The sequence below is a fragment of the Perca flavescens genome, chromosome 23 (assembly GCF_004354835.1).
Source record: "Perca flavescens isolate YP-PL-M2 chromosome 23, PFLA_1.0, whole genome shotgun sequence".
NCBI lineage: Eukaryota > Metazoa > Chordata > Actinopteri > Perciformes > Percidae > Perca > Perca flavescens.
In genome coordinates this window covers 19058705-19082576 of record NC_041353.1, presented here as the reverse complement: position 1 = coordinate 19082576, position 23872 = coordinate 19058705, and the positions used below count along the sequence as shown (strand labels likewise).

The 23872-nt window shown below is 41.4% G+C and overlaps 1 protein-coding gene and 1 long non-coding RNA gene across 8 annotated transcripts in view; one reads left to right on the top strand and one right to left on the bottom strand.

Annotated features, from left to right (window-relative positions):
* The first annotated feature begins 608 nt into the window (after positions 1 to 608).
* Positions 609 to 23872, top strand: part of etv6 (ETS variant transcription factor 6) — a 28487-nt gene continuing 5223 nt past the window's right edge. Inside the window, exons 1-4 of one of the 3 annotated variants that reach the window (XM_028570207.1) lie at positions 609 to 977; positions 5881 to 6007; positions 20502 to 20666; positions 23703 to 23837. In XM_028570207.1, coding sequence (XP_028426008.1) covers positions 948 to 977; positions 5881 to 6007; positions 20502 to 20666; positions 23703 to 23837 — 457 coding nt within the window. In that variant the 5' untranslated portion in view covers positions 609 to 947. Of the gene's footprint in view, positions 978 to 5877; positions 6008 to 18704; positions 18838 to 20501; positions 20667 to 23702; positions 23838 to 23872 lie in introns of those variants that run through there. The other 2 variants (XM_028570206.1, XM_028570208.1) reach the window with 2 other exon arrangements.
* The window catches only part of LOC114549897 (uncharacterized), a 116330-nt gene continuing 108832 nt past the window's right edge, over positions 16375 to 23872 (bottom strand). For 4 of the 5 annotated variants that reach the window (XR_003691608.1, XR_003691610.1, XR_003691611.1 and 1 more), the window contains one exon: positions 20388 to 20722. This is a non-coding gene — a long non-coding RNA (uncharacterized LOC114549897). Of the gene's footprint in view, positions 16653 to 20387; positions 20723 to 23872 lie in introns of those variants that run through there. The other variant, XR_003691609.1, reaches the window with a different exon arrangement.

The following is a 23872-nucleotide window of genomic DNA, read 5'->3' as shown; positions in this document are numbered from 1 at the left end:
ATATAGGTTTTGTATTAGGTCTCTTGAGTGGTTAGTCAATGTAAGACTTTAAAATTTGAAAACAACAGGCTATGCGATATTTAATATTATGACCATTATAAAATAGCCTATGTATTAATCAGGCAAGAAATAATTCGTTTCATATGGAGTTCCATACGGTATAGCCTATATCTTACATACTGATACCTTTAGGATATTCAACGAGTTACACTTTTGCTGTTTGGCCCTGCATGCTGTGCAATTACAGCATGGCGGTTTAGCCTGTTGGGTCACATTTGCATGAAGCTTTGATTAAAACAATCAATAGGAAAAAGCAGTCAGCCTGCGAATCTCTCAGCCTACAACTGCGACCTGCTGCGATTTCCTGCTTCGGGTTTCCCTTTAAAAGGGGGCAAGGCTCAATGCTGGGAATTCACGTCATTTCGCCGTTTTACACACATCTAGATCAATGAGAGGGAGAGGGAGAGAGAGAGAGAGAGAACGCGAGTGTGTGTGTGATAGAGAGTGAAAGAGAGAGCGCGCGAGAGAGAGAGAGAGAGAGAGAGAGAACGCGAGTGTGTGTGTGATAGAGAGTGAAAGAGAGAGCGCGCGAGAGAGAGAGAGAGAGAGAGAGAGAGAGAGAGAAAGAAAGGAGAGAGAGAAAGGGGGAGAGAGACTTGCTCTTCCAGGAAGGGATTATTAACCAGCACGCTGCCGACATAGGAAGGGAAAACACACGCAGACAAAAGAAGTTTGCACACCGACAGCCGCGCTATGGAGCCGACCAGCAGATAAAAGGAAGAAGAAAAAAAAATATATATATGAAAAAAGCAACTTCTCCCACAACAACAAACCGAGCAGTCGGACTGCCGCTTCTGCTGTGTGGGTTTCTATAGGAAAGAGAAGGAGATAAAGAAGAGGACACAACGGAAAAGTGGAAGGAGAAGGAGAGAAGTTGACGGAAGATAATGTCTGAATCCTCCTCCGCTGCGAACAAGGTAACACAGTCTCCCTTTGACACTCTTTCCATTAACGGTTTTAATCCCTCATAGTATGCCCGTGGTACTCCCTGCAGGGATTTACAGTGTAGCATATCACCTCGAACAGACGTTGTAGCTCACCGAGCTGTAGCGCCATTCAGTTGAGGCGCGTTTGTTTTGCTAGTCATCTGTTGCTCGCGGCTGCACGCTTTTGAGTTCGCCTCCACTCTGCTCATGGGAAGAAGTCGTGACTGTCCGTGGGTCACGCTAAACACGTCTGATTTACCGCCTCAAAAAGTGAAGTGCGGGTGAACATGTTGTTACCTACACGTTTATAAAACGCGAATAGTGACGGAAACGACAGTGAAAGCGTTTAAGAGGATTCTCATGCAGGCACAACAAAACATTAGTGATTAAAAAAAGCGCTGTTAACTCACTGTTGGATAGGCCACAACACTACACATAAGGAATACTGTAATAGAATAGGAGTCCTGCCATTGACAACCTCAGTAGGCTATACTGCACTTTGAGTAACCATATAAAAAAAAAAAACTAAAATGCTCAAAAGAAAGGTTCCTCAGTTTTAAAGCTGGTACTACTGTATAGGCTGGATGGAAAATGAATGGCCAACTTTAAGATAATCGATTGTTATTGAGCATAAATCCTCCTTCTACCATGTGACGATTTGCTGCTTTTGTTTGACATCATTTTAAACAAATATGTTTGGGGTTTTGGGCTGCAGAAAATTCAGATGTTCGATTTTCACTATTTTATGTTATAAACTAACCGACTAATTGATTAATCGAAAAGAAACTGTCAACAGATTAATCTATAAGCAACATTATTAGTTACCGCCTTGCTTTTAAAAACATTATTATAGTGATATTTTGGTTTTTGTGGCTGCTGGTCACTGTGTAGACAATTTGAAGACATTGCACTTGTGATGTTTGACATGTAATCTAAATAATCATTCATTAATCAGTAATGAAAATAGTTGCAGCCCTGGGAAGAGGAAGACTGAGAATAGAGTCGGTGAAGATCAGCACAGACTTGCTCTGAGTCCCTATGGAACTAGAGCTGAACAATTCATTTTCATAATCGATTCATTGTTTCCGTCATGCAGTTAAGCAAAAAAAAAGGTTCTGGCTTGTCAAATGTGATGATTTGCTGTTTTTGTGTGTTGTCGACTGAATATCTTTGGGGTTTGGTTTTGCCCTATTTTTAAGGTTAATTGTTGACAGAATCGTTAGTTGCAGCTAGGGCTGCCACCTCTTAGTCGATTAGTCGACTAATCAGTCGTTTTGGTCTTAGTCGACTAAGATTTCTTTAGTCGATAAGTCATTTTTTATGCTTATTCATGCTTAATTACTTATTTCCAAGAAACTTCTGAGCACATTTATGGCAAACACAAGATTTAAAGTGGTGCTTTTGCAGGATTAATTGTGGAGAAACTCAGTTTTACAGATGGTTAATTAACTACATTTATATTGTGCTTTTCTAGTCTTAACCACCTCTCAAGCACAGCTCTGTCAATTAAATCAACTAATCGATTAGTCAACAAAATCGTAAAGTGTTAGTCGACTAAGAATTTCTTTAGTCAAAGAAAGCCCTAGCTGCAGCGTAGTCTCGCTTTGCCAGACCCTCCTCCAAAGCGCGCTGGAGGAGAATCTGGCTACTTCACAAAGCATTCGGGGATGGGAGGAAAACGTGCTCTGGTTTAATGGCATTTCTTAAAACCAATCACAATCGTCTTGGAGAAAAGCTGAGGTGCCGCTGCAAAATAGGCTCGGAAGGAACTTGTTTTGGTGGAACGTGTGTAGGCCTACGTTTAAAAGTTGTTTTAGTCATACAGAAAACTCAGATTGGACAGATATTCTAACTTGCTGTCTGGATTTACCCTGCAGAGATCTGAGAAAAGGTTAACCATAGTCCTCATTAATCCCCCGGGGTTTAAAATGCCAACTCAAAGGAAGCCCATGGCAACGGATATCCGGCCTAAATAAGTGAAATCCTGTAGATTTTCCGGCGGCAATGGAGCAATCCCGGAAGTGGAACGTCAAGGATGTAGAGTAGTTGCAGCCCTAATAGGACCATTGTAGAGATAGTATTGGGGAAGATGAGGTCTGCCTCTATGTAAGCAGTTCAATACCAGTGCAATATGGTGGTTTGTTAATATGGGATGTATTCTCATCGCTGAGTCTGATGTCACTCCACAATTGCAGTTGCTTATTGGAGAATGATCAGCACTCCACTCTGAGATCTTTTCCACCTAGACAACATACTTTTTAAAAAGTGGATGGAAGAGAAGCCTTAGCCTCTGAGAAGAGGAAATGGAAGACTTAAAGATGATTGCTTGGCTTCCACAGGAAATTCCTGGTGCATACAGTTGGTGTGCAGGTCTCACAGTGGCTGGGTGCTGACAGCAAGCTGAAACTGAAGGGAGAAACGGCACAAAAAAAATTGAGCTTCATTTCCTCAAGAAATTAAAGTGGCTTCATGCTCTGCCCTCATAAGCAGGAAAGGAAACCAGTCTCAGAAAATGAACGACCGCAAACTGGAAAACCTCATACCTTAAACTAGATTCAATAAGTGTACAGTGGCAGAGCTTGAGTGTCTAAAATCTAAGTATCCTGGAGAGGGCTGCAACTAACAACTGTTCTCATTAGGGAAAAATATGCTGATTATTTTTCTGAATAATTTATTATTTGTTTAGTTTTATACAGTGGTCTAAATATAGTGAAAATGCCTGTGACAATGTCCCAAAGCCCAAAGTGACATATTTAATATTGCTGGTTTTCTCACACTGACGGTCCAAAACCTAAAGGTACTGACACACCAACCTGATTATCGGCTGTCGGATAGTCTGGCGAGGTCGTTGATTCGAGTCTGTTTGGTGTGTTCCGTGCCGTCGTCAGTCGGAGGGCCGATTTGACTTGTTGAATCGGCCAGTGGACAGTCGGACTCACTGCTCAGTGCTAGCCCTTGACTAGCGAATCAGTGCACTTAATGTTAAAACACTTAGCGGAAATGACAAGCAGGATAAGCGTGACGAATGCCTCTAAAAATATGACGATAATCTTTCAAAATGACCTTTGTCGATCAAAATTTGTCGATCAGCAACTGCATGGCCTATTTCTTGCTTAAAATGTTTTCAGAAACACGTTTCGGTGAACTATTTTCGTAAAATACGAGATTGTATTCCGAACGAGCCGCCATTATGGTCGGCTTTGAAATTCGGGAGAAGCCAGACCCATGTGATGCGTTCATCATGTCAGAGCCTTAATCAGATCTCATTTACAATCATATAAAACAGAGAGATGCAGCAAGTGTTCACATTTGGGAAGCTGAATTCAGGAAATGTTTGGCTTTTGTTTTTTTGGGATAAATGACTTGAAAAATGTATCAATTATAAAAAGCTGATCTAATTTCACACAAAGACTTCTCAGTTGGGGGTTTATGTTCATCAAAACATCGAAATACTCACTTTAATATCCTCTGTTCACACATGGATGGGTGTACATGTGCCTGGAGATGTGACAAGTGTTTCTGTGGGAAAGGAAATTGGGGAAACTGGAATTAATGAAGTTAAACAATTAGTCCTTGTTGTTGTTGCTACCACCTCTGGCCTGTACTGACTCGGTAAGGAAAGGGTTCTTCATTTGTCCTCTTTTTTTTGATCACCAAAATACAGATATACAGGTTACTTACCAGCCTGAAAAAAAAAAAAAAAAAACTAAAATATTTGCTGGAAAAATTCTAATTATCCTGGTATTTGAAAGGAACAGTTTGCCATGACAAGATTAAAAATGACCCATATTGTAATTACTATTGACTTAAGATCAGAAATCCATATGGGTCATTTTCACTCACTTATTATTTTCTAAATTGATCAATTAATTGTCTAGGCTATAAAACATCAGGGAATAGTGAGAAAGGCCCATGAGGTTGACATCATAGAATAGTTCTTTTGTCTGACAAGCAGTCTAATACTCAAAGATCTTCAGATTAATGTTAATATAAGACAAAGTAAAGTGGCTAATTCTCATGTTTGAGAAGTCGGAACCAGCAAATGTTAAACAGTTTTGCTTGAAAAATAACTACAAATCAATGCACCCCAAAAGGGCATGTAAATAAGGTGCAAGAATGCATTAAAAAAAGGCATCAAAATAGAGCTTGTTAAAAAAATAAAATAAAGAAGTGCTAGAAGATGATCCTAAGCCCTAAATGTCCTCAAATCCTAGAAATTCCCCTGGGTACACCTGGCATCAGTTCTACTTGAAAATGAAGAATTTCAAAGATGAGATTTGGGCTTTTAATGTTTATTCATTTGATCCGATTATTTTTTTATTAATGTTTGTTTATGAGCAAAAACATTTTGCAAAAGTGTCCACCGGGCAAAGCAAGTAGAGTATCCCTGGATTAGTAGATTTATTGATTAGTCAATTGCGAAAAACCTCATCAAAAAATTGGATTATATATGAAACGCTTGATTTATCGAGCAAAAGCGGTCAAACATCTGCAGGTCCCCAAGCGCTTGGAAATTGTGCTGGGAATGTTTGACTATTTTCAGACATTTTATAGAGCAAACGGTTGGTGATGAAACCACGACTGCATCTTGAAGAGGCTGAGATTGCCATCTTTACAACAGAGCACTGGTTTGTTTAGGACTTGACTGCACTGCAAAAAAAAAAAAAAAAGGCACGTGTGGCGTTCTGGATGTGTGCATCACCCGAATGTGTGTACACAGCATGACATTTTATTAGAAGCACATACTCCCCTGTCTGCAGAGATGAGACCATGGCTAGCCGATGTTGTGGGTTGGACGGTGAGGCGAGTCGGCGTGGGGCTGTTTGGGTTCAGGGCCGGTGTGCCGTGGAGCTTTGTGAGCCATGCTTTGTGTCTCTGTGTCTATTCATAGCAGGAGAGGAGCTCTTTCAGTCCTTCCGCGAACCCGCTGCCAAACTCCACTTCCTCCCCCGTCCATGCTCCCGCCGCGAGGCCAGCCAGCCGAATGGAGGACGAGCCTGCCAGGCTGCCTGCACACCTGCGTGAGTCACACACACACACACACACACACACACACACACACACACACACACCATTGATCAGTCGGTCATTTGAACAGGACAGATTTATTTTTGTCAGGGTATTTAAGAATCTAGCGGCGTGAATATTTCCGTTTGGCTGAAGTGGTAATCTGAGAAGTCCGATTTTTGTAGGTCTCGTCTCTGTCAATCAAACTGTGTGGGCGGGACTGTGACATCTTTGGATTTTCTGTAGATCCAGTTTGAGCTTCTACAAGTGCTATAGGAGAGTTGAGAACAGCAAGTGAAAGCTATAGACCGTGTTACCAGGCAACATGAATACATAAAAAGGTTGCGGAACATCACTTTAATAGTTCAAACCTATCACATCCCATTATGACAACACACAAACGCACCTCATTATCACTGCATGAGTGCCGGCCCAGTCATGTTGGACCTCTCAGCTGGGAGGTGTTGAAGCAGATCTGGGGTCAGTCACCTGAACCGTACACGCTTCCACTGGACCATGACAGACCTGCTGCATTGGAATAACCAACAGCTACACAGCAGCCAGGTACAGATAATGTGGAGTGGAGAACACACAGGGGGGTAGGAAAGATAGAAGAAGAAGGGATGACAAACTGATAGGGAAGAGAAAGGGTTGAAGAAGTAGAGGGCTGGGGTAAGGGGACCAAGACCTCTGCAAATGTTAGTAGGGTTAAGAACGTAATCCCAACCGTTGAGAAAAATCCCCCATCACAACTCAAGTGCAGGACATGGACGCAGCAAGCAGAGTTGGAAAGCCAAACAGATCAGAATAATGTCTGAACTGATTTCATTTATTTCTGCATGTCTTCTTCTTCTTCTTCAAGGATCATGTTTTCATTAAACCCATTCAGTACACAGGACGTTTACTTTATATATTTCTTCCAAGCATTGAATTAGAGGCGTCCTTGAGCCTCCTTAAATGCATCAGCAAGGTGAATTAGTCCTTGCTTGCAACTGCACTACCAATAGTTGAATGATGGGAAGAAATAAAGGCAGTGAAATGTTCACCATTACGGAATAAAATTAGGTCTCAATCGTTTCCCACATCTCAGACTTTGTTATCGATCCTAATGGCTTAGTGTTTAATGACGGCCCTTCTCCTGCTGAAAAACAAGTGAGCCAATCAGAGCTTGGGAGGCTGATTAAGTCATCTTCCTGCGCCAAGAAATACTGACAGAAAAATGGGTTATTGGCACAACTGTGCAGGTTGTTGAAATTGGCTTAAAAGAAATAACTCTTAAAGAGAGACTACGTAACTTTTGAAAAAAATAACATTCTTCCTCTTAGGAAAAGTGAAATTCATAACCAATAATTGTTCTGCTGAGACAACCTTACTTGGTCCAGTATCACCAGTTAATATTAGCTCATTTTAGCAAACCTTGGGGTAGACCTTGTTGTAAAACAGACATCACTTTAGACATCAAGTTAGTTAGCCGTCGTGAGGACTCTTTTCTACTTGTGCTACGGTTACAATATGTTTAGCCTTTTCCAACAAATGTCACAACTGGCCAAAAAAAAAATGAGACTGCTAAATTTTTTTTAACAATGCACGATGTAAAATAGTTTAAAAAATGGTTTCGCAAATATTTTATAAGGAAGTAAATGCATTCAGCACGTGTGTGACCAAAAGGATACACATGGTGTGTTTTTGCGAGTAAAACAGAATGTTAACATAACTTAACGGTTTCTTTAGAGAAAAAAAAAACTAGACAAGGCACCTTTTATTATTAGGGAAGATTTGATTGGTAGGCTAAAACATTGGTAGCTTTAACCGGTATGAACAGCATGATTAGCTAAAGCTGAAGTTGCTGGACAAGCTCATACATCATGTGGCTTTTGTTTAGAAGCACTGGTATGATATGATATGGTATGATACTTTGAATAAGGACAATTTTTTCACTTTGCTTCAGACCAAGGAAAACAACTTGTAGGTCCGGTTTGACACTAACTGAACTTTTTGATAATTGAACCAAGAGAGAATACAAAGTGAGAAGCAAACAGTCTGCGGGTGAGGCAGTAAAGGAAAAATGTTTTTCATATTTTAATGAAGCAACACTGATACATTGGCTCGTTCGCATTGGCTCACTGTTGCTTAACCAATCATAGAGCAGGCGGGGCTGGAGCTGGGCCAAGAGATAGGCCCGATGTTCAAAGAGTAACCCTGAGCTGCTTTGTCCATGCCTCCGTCAATATTTAACCAGTTTATTTATTTTTATCAAGCAAGTGTGAAGTTCATGGCTTTTGTGGAGGCACTTGACTGGGCGGCTGCCGGGGCTGGACGAGACGCACAGGAAACTCCCTCGGCCCACTTCCTCTTTTGCATTGTTGCAGAAAAAGGAAGAACGCTCAACAGGTCCGCATTGAGTTTCCTGTCGAGTAAACCGATGGGTCAGTTCATATCCGCAGGCATGTGGAAGTCCTACTTTGTTTTTGTTTTTTAAATCAGGTTTCAAACACAGCTCCTCACACAGACATGACTGACATCTGTAGGTCAGGGAAATTTCTTTTCAGTGTTTAGTTTATGTCTGCCACTGGTGGGGATCCACTCTTTAGACAGACAGCAACACATCTTTGTCACAGAGCACGCAGTCTGAAACACCTCTGCTCGCCCTTTCTCCTCCTGCCTATCTAAACACATGCGCTGGGAAACAAGCCGTCCATTAACCCCCACACTCAGAGCGAGTTCTGTCCTGAGGGGGGAGAGGAGAGTAAGAGCGCAGGAGGAGGAGATGGTGGAAAAAAAAAAGACAGAAAGAAAAAGAATGAGGGAGGAAATTGCAGTGTGGGCAGAAATCCGCCTTCTCCATTTCCTGGGGAGGAAGTGGATTAGATCGGGGAGAGTTGCAGCCTGCTCCTCACACTAAAGAATGCTACCAGACTCGATTTTAACCCTTCCATACAGCCATCAAACCCTAACCCTGTGAAAACGTATTTTCCTATCACTCCCTAAAATATATATTTTTAATTAACTTGCTTCCACTTTGAGTTCAGATCCTTTGCTTCATTTTTTTTTTTGTGACATCTGTTGCATTTTAGCAGGTTTTTCATATTGTTCTCTCCATTGTGCCTTCTGTCTGTTGTTCTATGAAGCACTAAATCTTCAATACATTTTTTTTAAAAATATTCTTTCCTTTCATTGGATCTGATCAAAAAGCAGTTAAAATGAAGACCATGGGGTTTTATTGAAACATGCGTTAACTATATTCTTAAACTCTATAAAGCTTGAAACGAACAGTTCGGCATTTTGGAAATGTGCTTATTCGCTTTTTTAGATGAAAAATCAATACTACTCTCATAGCTATCTCTTCAACATAATGCTACAGCTAGCGCCAGTTAGCTTGGCTTAAGGTACAGAGGCTGGAAACGGAGAAACTGCTAGCCTGGCTCTGTCCAAAGATACAATCCGCCTATCGGCACCTTTAAAACTTACTAATCAACATGCTATATCTTTTTACTAACATTACATTCATCTGCTGACGCTTTCATCCAAAGCGACTTACAATAAGTGCATTCAGCCATTAAGATACCACCCATACATTGCAAGAATCATGAGTACCGGTATATAAAACTCAGCAAATAAACACAAACTGCTTCAAGTGCTACATATTGCATGTTTCCCAAAATGTTGAATTATTTCTTTAATAAAATTAATGTGTTTATCGTGTTGTGGCCACGTTTCATTTAGTTTTACTACCGTTTTATTCATGCACACGTCTCTATGTTTGGACTCTTATAAAAAGGAAATTTCAGGAAATAGACCGTCACACTAGGACACTTGAATTACACAATTGTTAAAAAGGAAATTGTTTTATTCCATTGTGACTTTAAAAAAAATCCCCACTAAACAAGTCATTAGAAGAATCATCCAGCAGTATTAGCCGGTGAGTAGACACGTGGACAGCTTTAACCAGCAAGCGGTGCTATCAACCACCGGTGATGTTTTGTCTTTTTGTCGGTGTCAAAAGCGAGACAAATACTAAAAGGCCTGGGAGAGATTGCACAAAAAAAGCAGTGCTGACGTGGATCTGTCGGGTTTTTATTCAATCGCAATCCAGGCATCATTGCTCGACATGACTCCCACGTACTCAGAGCATGACGCAACTTAGAGGTAGTCAGTGGGAAAATACTGAATTATTTAAAGGTCTAAAACACAAGGAGTTCCAGTATTTTTTTTTTTTACAATAAACATGCATGAAATACAAAGAAGAGTGGCTGCAAGAGTAGAAATATCTATGGATGATTTAAAAAAAATCCATGTCCATGGAAACAAGACTGGCTGGTTTCCCTGGTGTGTGTGTGTGTGTGTGTGTGTGTGTGTGTGTGTGTGTGTGTGTGTGTGTGTGTGTGTGTGTATGTTCACAGCTGGGTTTGCACTACGCATGCTTGTGTGAGTGGGTGGATGTGTGAGTGAATCTTGTGTCTTGGTACAAAGCTTGCCAGAGGTAGTGTAGGTGTGTGCTTGGTGTGTGTATGTGTGTGTATGAGTAAGTATGTGCGTGTTACCGTACATGACTGCAACCCCCACTTTCCTTTGGTCTCTCTCTTTGTGGTATATTACCCATTTTACTGTGTGGGGAATTGGTGATATAAAGAATGTGTGTGTTTTTTTTTTTTTTTACGTTGTGTGTGTGTGTGTGTGTGTGTGTGTGTGTGTGTGTGTGTTTGGTCCTTCTGAGGGGAAATTTCCTGCCCCTGGAAGCAGCCCTTGTCCTCAGGAATTTCCTGAGTGGGCAGACAGCGCTTCCTGAATAAATGTTGTTGTTGTTGTTGTGTGTGTGCATGTGTGTGTGTGTGTGTGTGTGTGTGTTTGAACTCGCTTTTTTCTCTTTTGAAAGGGAAACTGTTCTCACATGCCAGAGAGTGAAGCTGAGCGCACCCCCCTTCTCTTCCTGTTCGCGACACACTCCACATGGCGTTTCTGACAGGGTGGGGGGTTTGCTTTACTCTAAACGTCACAATGAACACACACTCGCATTACTGACGGACAGCGTGTTGATTTCAGGCTTTAATAGGAAAAGTCATAAAAGCACAAATCATCTTCCTCTTGATAAATATCCAGTTAATGAAATCAACAATAACTTCATCAGACAGCAGAAAACACGATTTTAAAGGGGCATTCCGGATATTTAATACTGCACTTTCATAGAGTTGGGGGTCGTGGAAGGAACCGATTTAAAACCATAGACAGTATAAAAACTGGACCAACAGATCCCGTTGCTCTGGACGGAGACCAGTGAAGGATATTAGAAGCACTTTTTTCCGGTGATGGTTGAGCGTTACTGCGCAGCCTCAAACTGAGCTTGAAGACGTAAATGTGACGTGAGCAACCTGTCTGAAAGTTGTAAGTCTTCTGGTAGCTGTACCAAGAGAAATCTCAATCATTCCCAATCTTGCAGAGACGGAGAGCGTAGGAGTAAGGAGATAACATGGACACAGGCTAATTATTGCTAACTAAAATGCTAGTTAACATTAGTAATTAAACTTAAACAGCTAATGTAAGTCGAATCTGCCTGCGAGCTTCTCCTGTACTATACGGTAATCTCTCTACTATGCGACAGTAAGTCGCGTGGTTATGACACAATCGTTAGCCTATTTTTACAAAAATGTCTTCTACGGAGCCGTAATGTGAGGTACAAGTTAATGGAGCCTTTTACATTGTCGTGTTTATAAACAATGGACAAATAAAGTCTTTAAACGCTTCAGATGTAAAGTTATTTGCGGTCAAAGTGACGTCAAAATGAATGGGAGTCAATGGAAGGCTAACGGGAGATGATCGTTTGGTAGCATCAAAATGGTGCCATAGGAGGTTCGAGTTCTAAAGCGAAGGTTACCCCCTTGTTTAAAAGAAATGGCGGTCCTGCATTTTCCATTGCAGATTCATGCGTGAGGCAAGCATGGCTGGTCGTCATAGCGACGCCGCAGGAAACTGCCATGAGCTAGAGACACACACACACAAAACACACACACACACACACACACACACACACACACACACACACACACACAGAACGTCGAAGGTGTGTTGTTTTTACCACAGCCAGAAGACAAATTAAGTTTTAAAAGAAGCTGGAGGCAGCAAAAAAAAAACACAGCTGGCTAAACTATTTAAAAATGGCAGGTTTGTTCAGGACACACCCGTCTGTCGCTATGATTAGTGACGATTCTCTCCGAATCAATCAGTCGTCTGCAGGTTTTCATGTCACCTTTTGGTATCGCTTAGCTCGCTTGGAACCTCGACGGAGGAGATACTAAAAACAGTACCTGTTAGCAGGTACCAGGGACTTTTTTTCATAACGGAAAACCAAAAAAGGCGAGTCGAGCAGGTACGCCAAAAGAAAAAACGCCAAAAGTGATCGAAACTAACAGAACAGGGGTTGAGATATCCTGACTTGTAGTCCCTAATGTGGTCTAAAATCCGATATGCTTTTGTCCCGATTCGATTCTTTCACCATACATGGGTGCCGATTCCATTGCAATTTTCATTTATTGTGATTCTAGAAGTACTGCCATTCGATAGTATTGAGTATTGCGATTTTTCTTTTCCTTCTTTAACAAAAACAAAAGTTAAATAATACACTTCTAGAGACAATATATCAAGAGACATTTCTAAAAACTAATAGTTTTCTAAAAATTACATTACATTGGTAAAGAAGTACATAACATGCTTTTTCTGCATTTTCTGCTTTTGTTCTGTTTTGCTATGACACATATGATGTAGTCGGCGTCAGCGGTACCGTATAAACAGAAAATATATAGGTGAATCCTTAATAAAAAAAAAAAAATCATCGATTTTAAGGAAAAGAATCAATTTAAAAAATGTATTCAAAAATCACGCTGTATACAATTTTCTATTTCCCCCCCACCCTTAATAGCTTTTTTTTTTTTTTAAAGATTATTTTTTTTTATTTTAGGCCTTCATTTATACAGGAGAGCTCAAGACATAAAAGGGGAGAGAGAGGGGGAACGACATGCAGTAAAACGCCGCAGGGCGGAGCCGAACCCGCGGCCGCTGCGCAGTAAACCTCTATACACCATCTGAGCCACCCGGGTAACCACCCTTAATAGCTTTAAAGATTTTTTTTTTTTTTAAGTTGTTTCCCCACTGGTTGCCATTCATTAAAAACGTTTGCAGCTGTATATAGTTTGTATATTTACTTCAAGCATTCCATTGTGGGACAATAAACCAAGTATTTCTTAGTGTGCATACTGACTTTTAGCAGCAGTAGCTCAGTCCGTGGGTACTTGACATGGGTGGGTGGCCGGTTCACAACAAGTATAAACATTTAATTTCCCCAATGAGGGATTGAGTTGTTTCGGTTTAGTTTTTTTTTGCACATTTCTGACTTAGAATCAGTATGTAGTGTGCAAACAAAAAAGGTAGTTTGGAATTTGTAGTGCATATCCCCATTTTATTTTTTTCCGATATCTTTCTGTCATGAATTTTAAGTTTCCAAGCCCATGAGGAGATTACTTAAGTGATATTTTACATTTGACAAAGACAACTGTGTTCACATATTGTATAGAACTCCTATGACTAATAAGTAGATTCTGACATGTAAAATCAGTTTGGCTTTAATTAACTGGTGATTCTGGGAAATGCAGTGTTGAAACCCCACAAAATTGAACACTTGCCAAGTAAGATGGAGACACTATTTCAATATGAGGAAATACTTTCCATTTCAACCTTCACTGAAACTCCTTTAGCTCTACAATATGAAAACATGTGGAAATAAATGACATAAATCAGTGCCCAATGGTTCCCAATATGGGGAAAGGTCAAGAAAGCTAAACGAAAACAGATTTTGGCTGCAAGAAATTGTTCACATATAGGTTCACTTCTGAAAATCATTTGAATACAACAATCTGAGAAGCGGTTTGGTTGAACTACTTACAGGCCGTAGCCCTATGCAACCTGGGATGAGAGTCCACGAGTAGACATTGTTTTAGACAAAAAGGTGTTAAAAAAAGTGTTACACTGCACAAAATGCTGACTTCACTTTCTCCACATGTAAAGAAAAAAAAATGAGTGTGTGTGTGTGGGGGGGGTTCAGACATGTATGGGCCTTTTGAATTAGTGAACAAATGTCTTTGAAGCTTGTGTATTTTCAACAACAAAAAAAGGGAGAGAAAAACTGGCTCCTGAACAAAAGGAAGAGTGGCAGTTGACGCTGGATTCAGGAACTAACCTACAAGAGCCAGCTTGCTCCCGTGCTCAACAACAAGCTATCAAAAACAGGTCGCGCTACTTCCTGGCCATAAACGTTCTGTGTGATTGATGATCTGTTTTATGTTTGTTTTGACTGGATGAAGTCCAGATTTGCTGGCTGGGGATAGGCACGTGCATGCCGGTGGAGGAAGCGTAGGAAGAATATGATAGGGGGGGGTTTCTTTTGACTGAAAAGTAAAAGTGTGTGTGTGTGGGGAGGTGGATTTTCCACTGCCGCACCCACCTGACAGGGATCAACGTCAAGAGAGACACACAAAGGGGGGAGATGAATAGTGTGAGCATTAACTGTGGAAATGTGTAGCTCTCATACCACATGTTCCTGAGTCAGGGTGTCATGTCATGGTCAGCCCTTCCCCTCCTTCCTCTTCCTCCTCCTCCTCCTCCTCCTCCTGTCTCTAGAAAAAAAAAAACTTTTCTTTATTGAGATAGCAAGACCAATATCCGCCTATTTCTGCTTTGAGAGAATAGGCAAACATTTACCAAAGAACTGAGTGACTAAAGAGCTTTGAGTTTGGGGAGCAAAGTCCCAGCCTTACTGATGCAGCACTGCATTTGTGTTTATAGTTCATTCAGGTCAGGCTAAGCTGAAATCCTTACTTAGATTTTTATGTGCATCAGTTGTCTCTTAATGTATATTTAGACTGTTGAAATTCAGGAGTTTGACAGTACACAATATCACTCAAAAGACTCAAAATACACCATGTTTGCAGTTTTGTTCCAGTTTTACAAATAATGAGAAAGGAAATGCTCAGAAGTGTGTGACGCACTAGAAAATCTGAACACAACAGCTATTACGAAATGATTGGAAATGACTATACATGATCTTGGGTTAACCTTAATTGTTATGCTACAAAGTAACAATAGCAAATATAACTTCAATTAAAATGGATTCGTTTCAATACATTTTGTTATTTTCTTAGATCCTCATGATTTATATTCTAATTGAGATTTTCCTGGAACAGATCTTGGTGCTCACGTGTAGACTTGTCACATGTTAGAAACTAGTTTAAAAACAGCCTGTTTTGTTGTAGATTAGCGCTGGACAATATCAAAATGTCTACGGTTTCTTTTTTTCTATAAAGTTTCTATTACAATGGCCAAAAACCAGGGGCTCGAACTGGGTTACGGCAATATTAACATAATACGGACAACGCTTTATGTTCGGATCCTTGCTCTGTGTCATGGCAATGCGAGCAGTGTGTTTAGATGAACCGTGAATGGCTTCCATCTGTGGCGCTAGTGCATGGAGCTCCCCGAGGAGCAGAGCAGCGGAGGACTGCCGAGAGCCGTCGGATGACGCTGCTCTGCTTCTCTGTGCATGTGCACCATAGAGGGAAGCCAAGCACCATTCATCTTAACACACGCCCACAGAAAGATGACACAGAGCTGGGTTCAAATATACAAAAAGATCCCTTTAAATGCACCTACTACTAGCTATCTATACTTTAATTTAACATTTTTCCTTGACACATTAGGTACTGTGCTTATTTAGAAGACTTGAGTTATACTAGAGTTAGCTTGCTAACAAAGCAGCATACCCTAACCCAAAATCAATCAGATAGATCAGTTACAAAATGATCAGTTCCCAAAACGGACCCAAAGAAATTAACCATGTCTGTTCATTTTTGCTGAGCTTGGACACAGCAGTTGGCACAATGTTTTAAAAAAAATATGGACCTTTTAAAATTGGACATGGTGGGGGTTGCACATACAATTTTTGTCAGTCAGAGTATCAAGAGGTAGTCGTTGCAGTTTTAGTTGGGTGAGAGAAACAGGCAGCAGTGTGAGTTTTAGATAGATGTGCAGAGCTAAACAGAGTCTAGACGGGACCTCTAAGCTCCACAGCAGCAGGACGGACCTCATTAACTCGACTGGCTGCGAGGGGAAGTGGAGGGCTTCTGTACCGCAACAACGAAACAAGATACCAGTGATCTCATCCTCCTCTTCCCTTCATTCATCCCAGGCGCTTATGCGTTGCCTTGCAACTTGTGCGCTCGGTGTGTGTATGTGAGTTGGTGTGCATGAGCGGGGGCCTTAGAAACCACAGAGTGAAAATGATGTGTCATCAGAGAGGATTAGGAGCCCACGGTTTAGTCAAGGGCTTGGGATCCTGCTGCTGTCATGCTTGAGGGTGTTATATGTAAACACACACTCAGAAAAACACACACATATTTGCGCTTGTGAACACTGTAAATCTGAGATGCATTCAACAAAGGCAGAGGCTGATGACAAGGAAGACAGAAATTTATTTTCTTCCTGTAACCTGCAACAAATCTGTAACAGATTCTCAGGGTCCAAGGTGCTCTCTGTTCTCCTCTTACTCCCCGTCCATGCCATCCATTTTGCTTTCCACCTCTAAGTAAGCAAATGATGTTTGTGTCTCACTGGCTTGCACTGCAACAGAAAGTTCATCTTTTTTAGAATTAGTTCCTTTCTCGGTCGCGAGAATGTGCGATACAAAATAAGATCCTAAAAGTCGCAACTTGAATGTGACTTTTACAGCTAGCCTGCTGTGTTAGCATGGAGGACAAAGACACGCATCAATGGAGAGAGAAAAATCAGTGACTATTTGTTGTTTGTTGCCACTGTCAATTTATCTTAGTATGATATATGGGTACAGGGTTAAATATTATTGGAAAAGATTCAATCTGATTCCCGAGGCAGTACCATTTTTATACCAGACTGCAGTAAATACTTAAGCATTCACTTCCTCCCCTGAATGAAATCCATTTTGTCACATTTCTCTGTATTGCAACTATTTTGTGAAATGTAGCCACACTTTTGAGTCCTGCTATCTGCTATATTGCAAACACCGCACTCATACGTTGTATTGACTCGTGAGTGATGTAAGCGGACTACGAAGAAGAGGCAAAGCTGTAGGCTCTCGTCACTCCCCACAAGGAAGCCCCCAAGCTCGGCACAGCAAGGAGTGGGGAGTGACGACGGAGGGGGAAGTAGACTCAGAACCTACAGGTGGATGCTGGTGTGGAGTGTTTTAAAATGCTGTATGAACAGCTGCGGCAGTAGCGGCAGAAAGTGACCGCATATCTTTCAGGGGAACAGCGTGGCAGCAGGCACGACGCTAGATAAGTGAGCAGAGCACAGACGGCTTAAGCACGTCACCATATTCAAAGGGTGCGTTGGATATGCGTTGATATAAGAGTATGCCATGTGCGCGTTGACTTGGGTTGACTGTCTGAACTAGCTTGCAGGCTTTGCTTCATATATTGGTTACATCCCAGAATAGGTATGAGCTACAATTCTGGGCTGAGCATGATGTCCCACTGGCTAAGGATCCGTTTCCCTTCCTGTTTGAATTTCCTTCCTCCTTTTGCGCCTTTGTTTAGTCCTCCTGCAGTTCTCAACTCCTCTGCCTTCATTTTTTCCCATCCTCACACTGCTGCTCTCATCAGTCTTTCCTTTCTGTTTCCACTCTTCCTTTTCTTGTCCTGCTGTCTGTTAATAAACCTCCCGGCGTCGCTCTCTAACCTTACCGCAGGAAGTTTCCTGTGTTGAAACAGAGCCCACGCTGGATTGCTTCCTGCCAAAGTGCGTTGTGGGACACGTTTGTTTGGGCCCCTTCTTCCTCCTCCTCCTCCTCCTCCCTTCTGCTCCCCTTGTTGCTTCCTCCTTTGGGCTCTGTGCAGATGGCTGAGGCCGGCAGACCGGATCTCGCAGGGGTTTTGGCAGAGCAGCACCTCTCTCCGGCTCTGAAGAGAGCATACCACAGCCGTGACCTCGCGACCCGGGCCGCACTGCTGCCCGCCACGGCCTCGCTGCTCTCACAAGTCAGCCGCCAGAGACCGACGTACAGCTGGCCGCTCAATTCAATATTGATATAAAGTCAGTGATGTAGTCACTTTTCCAGTGCATCCTCGATCTATTCTCGTTATAAAAGTCATTTGTAGACGTTACAAAAGGGAACAAACTAATTTTAGCAGTTCAAATTACAAATCACTGGTTTTCTGGGAATATTTCAATGCCTTCTCTTACTACTGATGTTTAAAAGGTACCTATTACTGCTTTAATCATGTTTAAAAATATGAATGAAAAAGAATTTTTACATACAGTATATTAAAGATACGATAAGATAGGTCTAGAGATAATGTAACCTAGCTATGATTATTACTATGGCCAAGAAGCCAAGCAAAATGAAGAAATATAGTTCCTTATTTGCACAGCACTAGCTCCTGTGCTTGTGAAACACCTGGATCCCATTCCCTGACACTTTCTTAGGATGCCTGCTGACATGCTAAGGGTCAGAGCTTGACAGGCTGTTAGCTGTGCTTCAGATAACCGCAGCCTTTCTGGGCTTATCGGCAGCGCCTGTGCCACTATCTGAACATGGAGGAAGAGAAGGGGAGGGGCGAAATGGGAATCTGACAATCAAGACAGGGTTTCATTTTATATTGATTGCTCTCTGGGAAAACTTCCTCTGTTTGACAGGTGGGGGGAGCTGAGGGGGGACAAGACCTGAAAGTGAGCACAAGGTTCATATTACTTGTGTGACACTGGCGGCCAAAGATAACAGCTGTCCGACTCCCAGAGGAAGTGTTTGGTGCCGGGCGATAAGTGAGATGTAAGAAATGAGTAGTTATGCTCTATGTGGGTGTCATGGATGTCCTGATCAGAGCTATATACACACAGTGTTGCATGTCTGTGTGTGTGTGTGTGTGCGTAAGAGAGAAGGAGGTGAGTCTGAGTCATACTGTATATCGTTGGGTTACGCCGAGTGCAAAGTTATACAATGAGGTGGCAGTATTTGTGTTAACCGGGATAAATAAGGGTCAACATTTTTTTTGTGTTATACTGAATATATATGTTGTGATGTCAGACAATATCAAGAATATCAGAGTTCGAGAACATTTCATATGCATTTCGTGGACTATAGAGAAACTGCATTTTATGCACTTCTCCATTAGCTTGACCTGTTTTGGTTGCAGCTTGGGTGAAGTTAGCCCTACCATAGCTTCCTTGATAAGTCTTGAAAAGTCATTGATTAATAACACATAATGTAATCGTTACTTGTGTTTATATTCTGAATTTTTTGCCATTTAGCTAGCTCGCTTGTGCACCAGCGTTTGCAGGCACCAAAAAACAAAGACTCTTGAATTGAATAGAATGTTATTTTAGGATAAAGTCATAATCAAATGCAGACTGCAACATTTCCATTTGTTTCTGGGAAAAAACATTCTTGAGACCAGTATCTTTTTAGCAGCTGTTAGCATGTTAGCATTAAGCCATGGTGGTTGCTGCTGGTGGCAAATTAACAATACAATTGTGTTGCTCTCTAGGTAAGCTAGTTAGTTAACCCTGCAGTATCGTACACAAATGAAATAAAACGTAACCGCCATTTACGTATTTAATTCGATTTTGACCAGGTTGCCATTCTGCTAGCCAACTTCCCCGCAGAAGAAAAAAGTGCTGCACCTTAACGCAACTAATAAGGTTATTTTCTGCATTCACAGCAGATCTGAGAAATGTTTTTACAACTAAAATTCACGACACTCAGATGAAATTGAGATTCTGTTCCGATTTTCTCCATTTTCAGTCTCTCCCTGATGCCTCTGCTTGCTTGTTGTTGGTCACCAGCGCAGATGTTTTACACTGCTGTTCCCACGGCAGAGAAAGAAACATTTCAGAGTGCGAGGGAAGGAAAAAAAAGATACTGCCATTGCGGTTTTCTCTGCTCTCTTTCCCTCCATGTGTCCTTGTCCGTTTATACACAAACTAATAAACTGTCTGTCCGTCTGGAGTTCAGAGAAGAGCAGCACAGATCATAACCGATAACATAAAATAACAGTCTTTTTCATATCCCTGCCACCTCCTTTTTTATCCTTGTGAGTCATTCTGTATTCTTCCCCTTAACCTATCATCTTCTAATCTTTTATTCTAACCTCCTCTCCCTTTCTGAATGTCTCCTCCATCTTTTTTTTTTTCCCTTTATCTCTGCTGCCGTTCCCGTAATCACTCCCTCCTTTTGGCTTTTATCTCCACTTCCTCAATATCCTTTTTACTGCCTCTGCCTCCTTCCTTCCTCTCCCCGCCCCTTTCCCTCCTCCTAATCGCCACCCCCACCCTCCTTCCTGCCTTCCTTTTTTCCTTCCTCCCCCCCCGTCCTTCTGCCTCTTCTCCACTGAGCTCATCATACTTCTCTTCCTTCCCTTCCCCGTCACCTCCACTTTGTTGCTTTTTTACAAAAACTCTGGTCTCAACCCCGTCTCCTCCCCCTTCTCCCCCCAGGTCTGCAGCCAGTCTTTTGGAGCAGGGAGGACGTGGCCCAGTGGCTGCGATGGGCCGAGAAGGAGTTCGCCCTGCGGCCGATCACCAGCGGCTCTTTCCAAATGAACGGCAAAGCCCTGCTGCTGCTCACCAAGGAGGACTTCCGCTACCGGTCCCCCCACTCCGGTACTCGTCTTCTTTTCACCTCTTCATGAATTTCTTGGGGATATTAGAGGTGTATTCTAGACAGGGAAAAGTGGAGACATCAGTCACAAGTTTTACAAATGAGTCACTTTCATTGATTGCATTAGATGGTTCTTCTAGTCTGACTGGAAAACAGGATATACCAACTAGGAAGAAAGAGCCGTTTCAGATCATGGAAACACTGACTAGTTGCAGAGAAATCATGTTAAATTGGTGCAATTATACAGAAGCTCCTTTTCTAAAAAGGGGAAGAAAAAAAAGTCAGTAAAAAAGTGACACCTGCTACTACTAAATGACTGATAGGACTAAATAAAATTGGAAATGGATATTTTGGGATCCTCACAGATGAATGAAACACTGAAGGAACATCCATGGTGACATTTTGTCTTTTATAGAAGAACACTGCGACCCATGATCAGCTGTTGCTCTTTATGGGTTAGACCAATATTATAGTTTTATTTGTACACAAAAACCTGTACCAATGTGCCTTTAAAAAAAAATCTGTTTTTACAGCAAAGCTACACCCTTTAAAAATCAATAAAGTGCAGAGGAGGGAAGGCGGCAGTGAAGGGAGGCAGCTGTTACAGCGAGGCTGCTGGGGGAGGAAGTAGGGGACGGTTGATCAGGAAGTATAAAACAACCTCAACTGTCGCCCCGGCAACGCTAACGGCGCATGAAAGTAATGCAAACAAAAAAAAGTCAACCGTTTTCCTTTGCAGAGTTTTGGATTTGTTGTTTTGAAATTAAACAGGATTCAATGTCTAATCGTGTTCCCTGGAAATGTTACAGCACTGTTAGTCAGGGCTGATAGGATGATAGTCATCAGAGTGGGATGAAAGGAGTGATCAGCGTTGTGAAATATTAAGATAAGACATAGGATGAACACCCGAAGCCTGGAGGAAATGACATGTCATTTCAGGTCATTGTAAATCCAGATTAGAAAAGTGTGGGAATTGTATGGAGGACTACAAATGAATGCATAATCAATGCGGAAATAAATACAGGGAAAACAGGAATTGATGAAGAAATTAATAAACAGATGAAAGCTGAACCAAAAGCATAAATAATTAAATGAATACATACATCAATGTAGCTAATTAATCACAAAATCAATAAATATATTCTTTTACATTTAGTTAACTAACTTTAGCGCAAATTATGACTGATCACAGGGCAGACTCCGCTCTTATTAGGTTTACATTAATAGTGGTGTATAAAACTGAGCTTTAAGCTGCTGCTGATGTTAGCTAGCTGCGAGATCTTTATATGGAGAAATGCATGAAATCATGTTAGATTTGTAAAAATGTAGCAATAAATTAGACATTCATACATTTATTTTGTGAAACCAAAAAAAAATTATTTGATTAAGCATTTTTAAATCTATGTATTTAAATCCAGCTTTTAGTTTTTTTTATATTATTTTACAATTAATTTATTTCAGTATGTATTTGCTTCAAACATTGATTCTTCGAATTAGTCATTCTGAATCCTCCGTATAATTTAACAGGAAGTAAGGTTGCTCTGTTCAGTTCAGTCTATATTTCCTCCAATCAGAGAGCCCAATGTGCCCCTTCAGAGGTTATGAGGAATAATCTGGAGTTTTAGAGAGATGTGGCCCAGCTGACAGCTGTTGTCAAGCTTGTGCTTCTATTTCAACTCTGCAGAATTTTTCACATCCTGTTAAGAAATTGAGTTCTGGGAATTTGTTTTTGAAAAATGTGATTCATCATCACAGGATTTATTAGTTATCTTTAGTTGCCCTCACTGTGACACAGATGATTTTGCTGTAAAATGGTTTCATGCATCAGCAACTGTAGCTCTTTGATCACATTTTTTGTTTATCTTAACATAAAACATAGGGTATGGAGAGATAAAGCTGACAGTGATTGATTACATTTTAATATTGGTAGTTGTTTTGGCCCAGCTGTCAGTGACATCAGTGAAAAGTCATTTTAGGGAACAGAGCAAATATTTTGGCTTGTGATGGGTCCGTTTCCTCCTTTTGGGGATTGTAATTGTGCAGTTCCTATCAGTCTCTGCTGTGTGCCATATTTTCCTTTTGTAGAAGCTCTAAGAATAATACTTTGTTTTCCTGGAATGTCTTAACCTCACGAACCCACAATAAGCCACACAGTTTTGTAGAGCTACGTTACAGCTACACGTTTAGACTTTAAAATGTTTAATGGGAGAAACGTAAAGCCAAAAAGGGTTTTTCATATGTCAGCCATGACCAACTGTAAGATGTCCTCATAGTATTTGTCATTCATCATGATGAAAAAAAGAAAAAAAAAAACATTCTTTTGTGTGCAGAGCTTAGACAAAATGTGAAGAGAACTAGCATTTAAAATCCAGAATCAAAGCATACTTTAAAGCACCAGGAAACGGGAATTTCCCGCACACTCCAACTCAACGCCATAGGCCAAGAAAGTGAGAACTGAAAAGGGGGGGGTGTGTGTGTCTGTGTTTGTTTGTGTGCAAGTGTTCACCATTACTTCCTTTATGAGAATCATTTCCTTGTTATGGTGAGCCTTAAAAAAATGTGTGAATGCAGTCTGTTAAAATCACAACCATGTTAACCATGTAATTGTTTTGGAGAGGAGACGCTGCCGTCGGTGTCGAGGCATAACAAACAGCTGTTAATCATTCAGTGAACTTCCTGCTCAGGCTTTGTGGCTGGTGTCAACACTACTGTATAAGGACTCAAAAGGAGAATACCAAGGGTCATATAGAGCTACGGCCCATTTACTTGTGTCAACATCTAGTTCACGTTGGCCACTATGCCCGATGTAGAAAGACATATTCTTAAGTCTTGAGTTGCCATGACTCTCTGTCCTGAAACGGTCATGTCTGACCCCCCAGAGACTCTTCCATTATTGCTCAAGCTGTCTGCTGCCTGGAAAGCAAAGGGAAGAAGAAGGGGAACCCGATTCTGTGGATGACGCCAATGCTAATTTTCGATTTTATGCAGGCGTTACGATGCTACGTATGGCTAACCTCTGAGCTTTTTCATGTCTGCAGGGGACGTCCTGTACGAGCTGCTGCAGCACATCCTGAAGCAGAGGAAGCCCCACGTGTTTTACCCATCTGCCTACTTCCCTGGGAACTCCTTCCACTCGCTGCCTGAAAGTGCTGTGCAGCACCTGAAGCTTGAAGGTTTTTTTCCCTTCTTCTTTAATGCATACATTACA